Source organism: Dreissena polymorpha, chromosome 11 (genome assembly GCF_020536995.1).
Source record: "Dreissena polymorpha isolate Duluth1 chromosome 11, UMN_Dpol_1.0, whole genome shotgun sequence".
NCBI classification, from domain to species: domain Eukaryota; kingdom Metazoa; phylum Mollusca; class Bivalvia; order Myida; family Dreissenidae; genus Dreissena; species Dreissena polymorpha.
Window position 1 is genome coordinate 73686687 of NC_068365.1, and position 13000 is coordinate 73699686.

Consider the following 13000-nt stretch of genomic DNA (forward strand, 5'->3'; position numbering starts at 1 on the left):
AGGGCCGTAATGGTCGAAAATCAATCATGTTAAGATGGGACGTAGATCTCGTCAGTGTAAACAATAACCAATTGAACAACAGCACAATCATCCTCAATGGTGTAGTGGGTATGGTGTCCGCCTAGCAAGCTATAGTTCGGATTTCGCCATGAAATAATCCAAATGTTGAGAACCTAAAAGTGCATATGTATTCACGTAATTACATTTATCTGTATATGCAATACATAGCTAACACAATACACCTATGTTTAAAACACACGTTTAACAATTTTAAATAATGTCCAATACAACAAATGTAACATTTATAGTAAATAATGAATAATGTTCTAGCGCGTTCTCTTGCTATGGAAATACAATTACCAATAACATAAAGACACACTTATTGGTATGACTTTTACATTAATTGGAAGCACTTCACACATGACTCATCTAATACAACTTCCTTGTTCGGTATTCCTGTAGCATCTAGTCCCCAATAGAAAACTTTCCATTTGAGCCTCTCTGTGGGAAAATGGGGCTTAATGGATGTGAGTAAAGTGTCGTCCCAGATTAGCATTGGCAGTCCGCACAGGCTAATCAGGGACGACACTTTCCGCTTGTATTGTATTTTTTGTTAAAAGGAAGTCTCTGTAAAGAGAAAATCCAGTTAAGGAATAAAGTGACGTCCTTAATTATCATGTGCGGATTGCACAGGCTAATCTGGGACGACACTTTACGCACATGTATGCATCAGTCAATGCTTATTCGCCATTGGAAACATTAGAGTTGTGTCCCTCCGTCCCTCCAAGCCTCCTCAAAAGCCTTCCTCTAACACCAAGCCTCCTTCCAAGCCTCCCTCCAGGCCTCCGTCTAAGCCTCCTTCCAAGCCTCCCTCCAAGCCTCCCTCTAAGCCTTCCTCTAAATCCAAGCCTCCCTCCAAGCCTCCCTCTAAGCCTTCCTCTAAGCCTTCCTCTAACTCCAAGCCTCCCTCCAAGCCTCCCTCCAAGCCTCCCTCCAAGCCTCCCTCTAAGCCTTCCTCAAAGCCTTCCTCTAACTTCAAGCCTCCCTCCAGGCCTCCGTCTAAGCCTCCTTCCAAGCCTTCCTCTAAGCCTCCCTCATAGCCTTCCTCTAACTCCAAGCCTCCCTCCAAGCCTCCCTCTAACTCCAAGCCTCCCTCCAAGCCTCCCTCCAGGCCTCCGTCTAAGCCTCCCTCCAGCTTCCGTCCAAGCAATCCTCTATCTCTCTCTCACTCTCTTCTCTCTCTCCTCTCTTCTCTCTCTCTCTCTCTCTCTCCTCTCTCTCTCTCTCTCTCTCTCTCTCTCTCTCTCTCTCTCTCTCTCTCTCTCTCTCTTTCTCTCTCTCTGTCTCTCTCTCTGTCTCTCTCTCTGTCTCTCTCTTTCTCTCTCTCTCTCTCTCTCTCTCTCTCTCTCTCTCTTCTCTCTCTCTCTCTCTCTCTCTCTCTCTCTCTCTCTCTCTCTCACGAACAAGAAAACTAAAAGACGCAAAGATGTGCCAAGCGTTGCCAAGTTAATAAATAAATAAACACACACAAATCAATAGCCGGGTGCTGTAATCATCTCAACTCATCTTTAATAATGTTTGAACAAAATAAGATATTCATAGATTATAAATAAAACAATAAAAATAAGTGAAACTCCAGATGCTGGAGCAGTATTGAAATCTTACCATACAAAGTTTCGTCGTCCTCTATTTAAGGCAAGTTACCAATTGCCAAAGAAAACGGCACAATACGAAACAACATTAGAGCTTACTCAACGATGTATTGTGTTCATGTAATTTGTTGATGTTTTTACACCTATATCCATCTATACGCAGTTTTTCTGCTATTCCATGTTGCTTCCTACATCTTAATAGATTACTCTGTCTTTGTGTCTTTTTTTAAAAAAGCAATATGTTATTTGTAGACAACATTTGTCAAAACTGTTGCCCTACCTCGCGTTATAATGTTGAAGACATCTTACTATATTTATATTGCTTTGTTTTGAAAGGAATACTAAAGTGAATTTGAAGCTTACTTATACGTCCACTACTACTTTCAAGCGTGATGTAATACTTGTCTACAAGTTTCTGGTTTTGTTGTGTTGTTTGGGAAACAAAAGCAAATCTTACACAAAGTTTTGCACTGTGATAATATTCAAATAAAATAAAATGCGTTATTTGTAAATGCCAAACCTTTTATTTATTTTGGTTAGAATGTTTCGGTTTTGAATGCCTTTATTATGCATGTTTATATTAATACGTGTGTGTTTACTTTGCACTTGTATATTGTTAAATAAATAAGAGAATTGGAACCTTAAAAAACGAAACAACATACACGAAACAACAAACACATCTAGAAGAATAAAGCTGGGGTCAACGCCTTGAAACGGACAATGCAAAGCACTTGAGGTTTAAACCGGTTTTAGAGCGCTCAAACTCACACTTGGCCCAGCAATATTCATGATAAATTTAAGTGTTAATAAATTAATCTCATAGCATTTCAAGTCAAATCGAACAATAATTAAAGGGAATTTAAAAGCACTCCATTTAATTACTCAATGGTAGGAAGGAGATCAGCGCAACAGAGTTACACATTTTTGAGGAACGATGACATAAAATAACGAACCGTGTACACAACTCGTATAATGTATATTTATCCTTTAACAAGTCTTATAATTACTTTATAATTTCCAATTTCCGTGTATTAAAAATATAAAAATGACGTTTTGAAAACAGAGAAGTGAAAGCATTAGCCAATTGAGTTGATCATGGTTCGTTTTATCATTGATCTCAACAAAATATAATAAAACAAACAAACACATGTTGAGCAAGCAATTTTAAACGACTTGATATAACATTACTGGTATACTTTTTAAGCTGTAAAGGTAACTATAAATTTGTTTTCAAGCAAATTTAAACAAAATAAGAATATTTGGTTTTCAACATAAAACCATTTGCAACGCTGTTTTTTTGAAAATAAAAATAAATGTACCTTTCACTTGTTGAATAAATTTTTTTATGACGTTACACATATTTGCACTAAAACCAAGGGTTAAATTCTTGTTTCGGTTATTCAAACTTTCATATCAGGGATACACTTCAGTTTAATGCTATTTTTACGAACACACTCGTATTTAAGATTAATCTGATTCGAGTTCAAAATGTCTTTATGGTACGGGATCCGGATAGTACCGTCTGTAATCTCGCCTTTCTTTCATCAAGGGCGACACACGAAGCGATACACGATATTCTGCGCGACCCACGAAGCGACACACGATATTTTGCGCGATGCACTAAGCGACGCGCTAGAATGTACCACAGAATATCGCCGTTGTGTAGGTAGCCCAAAAGGCGATATATCGTGGTAAATATGGCGTGTGGCTTCGTGTATCGCGCAAAATATCGTGTGTCGCTTTGAGTATCGCCAAATATATCGTGTCTCGTGTTCAAAGGGCGACATACGAAACACGAAGCGACACACGATATTTTGCGCGATACTCAAAGCGACACACGATATTTTGCGCGTTACACGAAGCGACACACGATATTTTTCGCGATACACGTCAAACAGTAAGCTCTAGACCTTATAATATATACCTTTCAGTTTTGTCATCATATATTGTTTGAAGTTCAGCTTTTAAAATGTTAATATATTGAACAATATTTGACTGTTTTTTTCTTCTAGATTTTGGATTTTAAGTGTTTATTGTTGTTCACGAGTGTCTGCAGACTTCTTTTCATAGATGCTGCAGGATAATGCTTTGCTCTTTATTTCCATTAATAAAGTATAAAGAAAAATTTGATCGTCAAGCGCCAATTGTTTATTTTGATCTCTTTCGGACATGTTATCGAAATTATACACCAGGCCCATGTATTGTTGTGTTATTTCGTTTATTTTAGTATTAATAGTGTGGTAGTGCGGTCTCGTTCGCTTACGCAAGCGAACCGGTCACGGGACGGTTACGAGTTATGTAACTTTGTGAGCTCTTATGTAATACGGAAAGATTTATTGAGTCTCATTAAAGAACGCTTATTTCCGGTCAGGATGACACCACTGACTGGTTGTAATTTAATTAACTAAAGACGTCCAGTAAGATACGCCAGAATACACTCAAACAAATAATCTATAGTCTATGAAAACAATAGCAGCCTTTACGAAAATAACTAACTTTTATTCTTAGAACAAGGAAAATGAAGAACAATGACAAACAATGAAGAACAGATACAAGCCAAGTCTAAAGAATCTAAGTATCATTAAAAATGAACAAAATACAGCAAATACCTTCATGAATGTAAGAAAAAATTCACAATCTGTCAAAAAAAATGATTTGATTATTAGTTAATGTTAGTCTAGAAGTTGCTTCAAACATTTAGTTCAGAAAATAAGTCTAACTTAATCTATAAGAACACAATTTATGGAGAGTGAAAAACTCCAGTGACTCAAATATAAAAAATAAGAAGAATTTACAAAATATTTGAATCAAAAGAGTCTTTCTAATTTAGAAAAAAAAAAAAAAAATTAGCTAAAAAATGAGAATAATTTGGAAAATAATGCCAAAATGTCATGATGCTGGTCTTACAATAATTTAGAGTTTAATTAATTATTTATTTATAAAATTTCCCACATTTTACCGAGAGTTGTTACCTTTTCAAGAAAGCATCAAGAACTTCTAATACAGCCTAAACAGCTGATTATATACAGTTCTGAGATCACTGGCAGAACATTCTATTTTCCCTCAGAACAATCCATTTACAGACATTTTGATTGGTTAAAAATATAATCTCTACTCATAGACTATAAATATAATAAAACACTCAAATCAACAATGTTATTTAAATTGAACATAACAAACATACGTCTAGTAATATATGCAAGCTCCACATGCATTCAGCTATCAAAACACACCAATAATAAAAAAAATCATTATCATAGCTCTTTGGAACTCTGCAGGGGTTTTCTCAAAGAAGACTTATCAGTAAAAGTTCCCATTAATAATTTATTATGACATACTGGTAACAAATGTGACAATACAATAAGTACAGATTTACACAGGAAATTACAACTTAGCAAAAATATGTCATTATACCAGAAAAATATGCATTTTTAAGTATTTACCCTTTACGTGTTTTGAAACCATGGGGTCTAAACAATTCCAGAGCTGAACTAAAAATAGATTAGGGAACCTGAGTCAGCAGGTTAAAAAAGGGAGTTAACTATTACAAAGTTTCGTATAGACTATCTTTTTGGAACATAATGGCATATCAGATTCGTGTGATATGACAAAATAAAGTAAGTAATAAAGGTCAGCAAAAGCTAAATTTTACCACAATATTGTTTAAGTATTCGATGTCACCTAAGAGACTATTATTATGCTTCCATAGACCTTTGTCATGGTTAAAATTAATAAAGTGTAACGACATGATTGCAATCGAGTGATAAGATTAAGAGCTAGGTATAATTTTTACGTCGAGGACTGCTGGAGATAAAAGCGACGATACAAAAAAAACAAGCCTCGCTTGCTGTAAGGGGCTTGTTATTCTCCGTGTATACCGTCCAGGACCGGACATCAAACTCTGAAAAGATCCAAAGTATAATGGAAGGAATCATTACTAATCGTGTCAATCGTTTTGGAAAATATTGCAAAAACATTCCGGGTATCAGCGTTTGGTCTGTTTAAAGTTATAATGGGTAGTCTGGTTTCTCCTAGATTTATATCCAGCAGAATAAAATTACCTTGGTCATCATAATAACCTTTATGTACTTTGTACTCTAGTTTCTTTGTACGGAAAATTGCAACACCACGGAAGTTAGATGAGCCATAACTCATAAAACATTCCGCCCCCATTCAGAGTAAATTGTTTTATATTTTTCGCATATAAAATGTGTATCTTAAATACAGAATATGTCACAATTTGTTTCTTTTAAATATTGAAATACTGTTTATCTTTTTTAAATTACTGTGGACGCCCTTGCAGAGTGAAGATAATATTTATATGGAACACATTTACATTTAGAACGAAAAATTGGAATATTATGAATATATAAGCAAGTTCGTCTGTACAAACGCAAAAGGCAAGATCTACATATAGTAAACAGAAACAACAAAAATACACAATTAACAAAGAACAACATAAAAGTAAAAATGACAATATTTGTAACGGCAGCTGGGCGAAACATCAAAAAGATAAACGAACATATGCAATCAGCAAATAGTTAACATCAGAATTATTTTTCGAAAAGCTATGTTTACATAAAGCATTTTTCGTAGTATTTTTTAGAGCAGATATCTATCAATACAATGTTATTAAAATTCATAAAATAGATTTAATTTTTAATTAACACAATGTATTATATTTCTGTTGTCTCATTCAACGCATTTTAAATGCAGATACAAGCCAATACAATGTTATTAAGAAATAAATAACTTTGTTTTATTCATTACATATACAACACTTAATGTACTAAGTTTAGAATTCTTATGGAAGATTATTGTTATTTTCATGAGATCATAAGTTCATAACAATTTTGTTTAATTGACAATGACTTTTTACAAATATTTACATGTTAATGTAGCATTACTAACATATCAATAATACTGGTAATGCGACTGTTGGTTTAAGCTTTGCACAATTAAGTTTGCAAAAACAATCAGAGGCGGTAACAAATACGATATTTTTCCAACTATTTTCAGATTAACAGGAAATGAACATATCTTTTTTTTTCAAATATTTTCAGATTAACATGGAAAAAAACCATATTAGTTTCATACACATTGATCAAAGCCTAAACAAATAAATGACAACGTCTATTTAGGATTAATACATGTAATTGAAGTACACATGTTTTAACAGGTGATTACTAAAACAGTTTTGCTTAATTTGCATAAACTTATAACATAAACATAGATAAGGTATAAGTGAGATATGCCAGTTAATGTAATAAACGGCATTATTAATAGTGTTAGAAAATCAATAACTATAATGCAGAAGTGACAATATCTATTTACTTGCATGTTCACATCAAATTAGGATCATTAAATGAAAATAGTAATGTGTCTGTCTAAATTTGATAAGGTTAACACATACGTTAGTTTTTATTTACAGAATAAATTGTGTTATATAATTTATTTTTCATACAGATGAAAAGTTTAAGAAGCATGTTAATTTTGTAACATAAATAAACGTTTATATTCACTTTTATTCCTTCATAATTTGTAGTATCAGTATAATGTAATCAGCCTGTAGGAGAGGTACATAATTTGACAAGCATGTTACTTTTTCTAATAATTGTGTAACTGATTTATATGCGAAAAGAGAATACTCTGGAAGACAATGATATTAAATCAGACAGTGTAATTGTATTTCGCATCCAAATTTCACTCAACACTTAAACAAACTTCATATGAAAGCGAAAATGAAGAAAGAGTATGTAAATATATTAATGAAGAACTTCTAGTTATAAAGTGTTAAATGAAAAAATAAACAGATGATTTAAAGTCCTCCACTTTTAATACCTTCAAAAACTATACATTTCACATTAACCTATTTAATGAAAACTTTTGACTTGAAGGTATTTAAGTGCAAACGTTATTTAGTAAATGGTAACACTGAATGACTGGGTATTGAGTTAAAAGTAGACAATATAGCATATGTATTTATATTATGAAGCATGTACAAAAACCCATGGTCAAGTTCTTGGGTCATATTTTAAATTGTTTCATCATTGGATTAAGATTTAATGAAACGTATAAAATAATGTACCGCTGAAATGGACGAGGACAAGAGTTTCAAAGTGGGACCCATCGCTATCATGTTTCAATCAAAGCGTGTTATAATATTTTGTCTTTTTCGCTTCCTTCGAAACAGAGTTTTAACAACTACCCATGCCATTAGATAATCACACATGTTTGTGTCGTCTGTCCATATTTCACTCCATCTGAAAAACAGCTAGTTGTTTTCAATTTATTTCGATTCGACCTATTCCACTTCGTCTGAACCATACATCATGCTGTCAGGTCGTTCCGATTTCACCTCGTCTGAACCATTCATGAAGCTGTCAGTTCGATTCGATTCGACTGATTTCACTTCGTCTGAACCGTGAGTTGTGTTGTCGCAAGCTAGTTGATGAAATATACGTGCACATTGTAAGCGTTTAATAATTAATTTGCTTTAAGTTGCAATGATTTGCTAGCTTATGTAAGAAAAGTATTATTATATTATTATATGTTCTTACCTTAACGACGATCGTCGTAGCAAGTTTAAAACAAAAAATGAGCAACTATCTAGACCTGTATCTAGTATTTTATGTTTATATACATGTATATAATTAGGCACCAGAAGCGAGTGAAATAAATATATTTATATATTATTTTTTAAACATAAGACTTACAAGTCACGTTCGTAGAATTGACCATTATTTCCATTTGTAATCCTGCAATTGATTGAGATTGTCTTGACGCATTTCGTCTGAAAATATAAGTCATATGATATTTGATTTTGTTATGTTTACAGGCGTATGTTTTGCAAAGTATTTACACCCAAACCAGACCATTGTGCATTGGCATATGGTAAATACCGCTTATATGCCTATATCCTTTTAACCGATTAACATTTTTCTTTTGATGGTGTTTTATACTAAATTACAATGATAACATTTTGTTATAATAAAATGTTTGATAGAAGCAATGTAATCGGTGACAAAACAATACAATTTATAGATGTTTTGTGCTGCGCCTGAATTATAGAAACGTTGACAATATTTCATGCAAATAAATGTAACACATCTAATTAAAACATTGATTGAGTCCACCCACCGTCTGTTTCGATGGACGATGAATGCCGCGGCCCCAACTACCACAACAACCCCTCCAACTACTCCGCCAATCATTCCAACTAGTGTAGGTACGGGGAATGGTGTGATGATGGGGAAGTGTGGTGGATCTAGTTAACATCAACAAGAATAAGTCCCTGATCAGGCAATTACACACGTTAATTTGTTTGAAGGTTTGATTACCAAACCATCAGAAAATGCGGCATGATTGTTCAAATCAAGACCAGTTTACGACAATTTTAAAATATGTATTAACCATATTTCTATGTACTATAAACGTTATTGTTTGTTATTGTTTGCATACAAAATCAATGGATTTGTGTTAAATAAACACCATGCTGTATACGGCCAAGCTTAGCAAAATGTATCAACTACCTCTTACACAGATGCATTTAATTATTTATTGCCAGTATTTGAATCCAAGACCGCAAACAGTAATAGATTTATGGAAGCTTTGATTTTAATTTACATTTATATATAGATTCTATCATTGACCAGCAAATATAGTAGGATACGTTCGATAAATTGTTTCAAATATATTATATGTTAATGTTATAAAATGTTACACTCATATTAACAGAATACAATCAAAAACCAACGTTTAAGCAATGTTAGTTGGAATATGCAAAAATACAATACACAACAATATTGCCATGACAGGATACATAACATTACATTTACGATCGGGATACCGCTCCGTTCGTGATCCCTGTACAAATACTTTCCCGGTGCAAATAAAACAATAACATATCAATACATTACCATTAAAGCACTTTAAAACATCAACGTCATGCCCATGTCCCTCAGCGCATCCTTCAATGCAAACACCGTCTTCTTGGTTACATGTATTATTTACACAATAATGGCACATATCTAAACATTTCAGTCCAAAGAATCCATCCAGACATCCCTGCAACATTCATAACAACACACAAAACACGTTTAATACCTTAACACTTTTCTGGTTCAAGACATTACAATATAAAAGAACTTTCTACTCCAGTTAGCAAAGCCAAACACTCAGCAAATAGCAACAAGATGAAAGTGCATTTTTATCAATGGGCATTGATAAATTGTGTAGCTTTATAAACATCTAACAAACACATTTTTCGGAATGTTTCTAGTTGTTGTTTTTTCGTTAAACTTGTGTACAGAACGTCAATTACTTATTATATTTCATTTAAAATGCATTTCGCTATATAACAATATGGATTTCTATAACCGTTTAATGACACATGATTCATGATACAACATAAGTTTAAATCAATCAGAATGTGCACTCTTTTTTCATTATTTCTGTTCATTAATTATGATCTTGTTATTAAACACATACTGCTAAGATTCAATTCCAAAATATGTTAGCACGTATCTTTGAAGACATACATGTAACGGTCAGTGTAAAGGTGTCATGCAGACATTGATTCTTACCGCCAGGCAAGTTCCATCTACAAAATAACACGACGGCATATCAGCAATGTTTCTGCAATTTTTCGGGCAAATCCTATCGCAGTGAGAGCCGTACAATTTGTGTGCACATCCTTGAGAACACGAGCTGTTAAAGACGTCACATACTCTTCCAGTCGCATTGAAGCATGTATTCGGATAGGTCATGTTACAAAAAGGCCCATAGTACTCGTTGTTAGCACAGCCGTTTAGACACGAGCCATTGAAGACGTCACATACTCTTCCAGTCGCATTGAAGCATGTATTCGGACACGTCATATTGCAATAAGTCCCATAAAAGTTATCGACACATCCATGCAAACACGAGCCATTGAAACCGTCACACACTCTGCCAATAGTATGTTTGCATGTATGCGGGCACGTCTTTGTACACAATTTTCCGAAGTAGTTGTCGACACAGCCTTCGTAACAAGAGCCATCAATGGCGTCACATACTCTGCCAATCGCCTTATTGCACGTATCAGGACACGTCAGATTACAATAAGGCAGATAGTAGCTGTTGTTAGCACATCCGTTGGAACATGAGCCATCAATTACGTCACATACTCTTCCAATCGCCTTATTGCACGTATCCGGACACGTCAGATTACAATAAGGCAGATAGTAGCTGTTGTTAGCACATCCGTTGGAACATGAGCCATCAATAACGTCACATACTCTGCCTTTTGCTTTATTACACGTATCCGGACAAGTCATATTACAAAAAGGCAGATAGTAGCTGTTGTTAGCACAGCCGTTGTTACATGAGCCATCCATTTCGTCACATACTCTGTTATTCGCCTTATTACAAGTATAAGAACACGTCATATTACAAAACCGCCCATAGTTATTGCTGTCAGCACAGCCGTTTACACATGAGCCATTGAATACGTCACACCTTCTTCCTATGTCAAGCGTCGGCTCTTTGCATGTATTGGGACACGTCATATTACAAAAAGGCCCATAGTTATTGCTGTCAGCACATCCTTTGGAACACGAGCCATCGAATACGTCACACTTTCTGTCTATGTCAAAATTAGGCTCTTTGCATGTTTTGGGACACGCCATATTACAAAAAGGCCCAAAGAAAGTGACGTTGGCACACCCGTTGGAACACGAGCCATTGAAGTCGTCACATTTTCTGCCGAAATTCGCTTCTTTGCATGTTTTGGGACACGTCATATTACAAAAAGGCCCAAATAATGTGTCGTTAGCACACCCGTTGGAACACGATCCATTGAAGAGGTCACATTTTCTGCCAAAATTCGGTTCTTTGCATGTTTTGGGACACGTCATATTACAAAAAGGCCCAAATAATGTGTCGTTAGCACACCCGTTGGAACACGATCCAATGAAGAGGTCACATTTTCTGCCAGAATTCAGTTCTTTGCATGTTTTGGGACACGTCATATTACAAAAAGGCCCAAATAATGTGTCGTTAGCACACCCGTTGGAACACGATCCATTGAAGAGGTCACATTTTCTGCCAGAATTCAGTTTCGTGCATGTTTTGGGACACGTCATATTACAAAAAGGCCCAAATAATGTGTCGTAAGCACACCCGTTGGAACACGATCCATTGAAGAGGTCACATTTTCTGCCAGAATTCAGTTTTTTGCATGTTTTGGGACACGTCATATTACAAAAAGGCCCAAAGAAGGTGTCGTTAGCACAGCCGTTGGAACACGATCCATTGAAGTCGTCACACTGACTGCCAAAATCCGGTTCTTTGCATGTTTCTGGACACGTCATATTACAAAAAGGCCCATAGAGTCTGTTGTGACGGCAGCCTTTGGAGCACGAGCCATTGAATTTGTCACACGTTCTGTCAACGTTAAAAATATGTAAAACAAAGTCTATCCTATTATCGCATGTATTGGGACAGGTCATATTACAAAATGGCCAATTGTAGATGTTGTTAGCACAGTCATAGCACGAGCCGTTGGAGACGTCGCAAACTCTTCCAAGCACTGGACGGTAGCATGTATCCGGACATGTACTGTTACAGGAAGATCCAAAGTGATTAGCATCGCAATAGCTGCCATCATTGAAGCCACGATAATTTTCTGTTAGAAACATAAAAACAAACTGAAAGTAATATGATTTAAAACAAAATGCATGTGATATAATCATTACAAATTAATGTTTTTGCGAAACGTATATTCCATAATTCAATATTGCATAATATTGCAAATTATAATTCATACTCCGTTGTTCATTAGGTGAATGACACTGCAAATGATCCAACAAATCAAATAATTATTTAAGCATATAAACTTATTATCAATAGCAACATCAAAACTTGTATTTCACTGCAAGTGACGAAAGCCGTTGATGCTGTTTTTATTTACCTAAAAGTCTCAATGTTATATCAACTTGTTTTAGAATTAAGAATAGATACATAAAGCAGATGCAAACATTTTTTTTATAGAATTTTGAATATCTTTATATTATTTTATGAATGATTTAACGTCTGACTTGAATTATATCTATTGATCACTAATTGAGTTCCAGGCCGAATCCAGTCGTTGCCATTATGTTTGAGCAAACTTATATCTTATAAATAAGTGTGATATATATTCAAGGAAACGCGTGTTAGTTTGAGGATGATTTTGGTTTGCTGTCGAAACATCCAGGAAATGTAGGAAGGTAGGAACCTAAAGACGCATCTCTTTCTGATGCTTTATGGGACTTCATATTTACTCGCGAGAGTAAATCAACGAACATACTTACATGAAGTATCACATG

The 13000-nt window shown here is 34.8% G+C and overlaps 1 protein-coding gene across 1 annotated transcript; it reads right to left on the reverse strand.

Annotated features, from left to right (window-relative positions):
- Window positions 1-793: 793 nt before the first annotated feature.
- LOC127849936 (uncharacterized) lies at window positions 794-12004 on the reverse strand. Its single transcript, XM_052382679.1, has 3 exons — window positions 11896-12004; window positions 7966-8096; window positions 794-1195 (listed from the first exon to the last, which is right to left on the reverse strand). Exons 1-3 carry the CDS (start codon window positions 12002-12004, stop codon window positions 794-796), a joined length of 642 nt encoding a protein of 213 aa, XP_052238639.1.
- Window positions 12005-13000: the final 996 nt, after the last annotated feature.

Excerpts from the sequence above, each read along its gene's own strand:
- LOC127849936 (XM_052382679.1), bottom strand. The coding sequence starts at position 12,004 with ATGACGTGTCCAGAAACATGCAAAGAACCGGATTTTGGCAGTCAGTGT. Across the intron at positions 8,097-11,895 it reads CACCTTCTTTGGGCCTTTTT|CTTGCGACAACACAACTCAC; the intron begins GTAATATGACGT and ends TTCATCAACTAG. Across the intron at positions 1,196-7,965 it reads TGATGTATGGTTCAGACGAA|CTGGAGGGAGGCTTAGACGG; the intron begins GTGGAATAGGTC and ends CTTGGACGGAAG.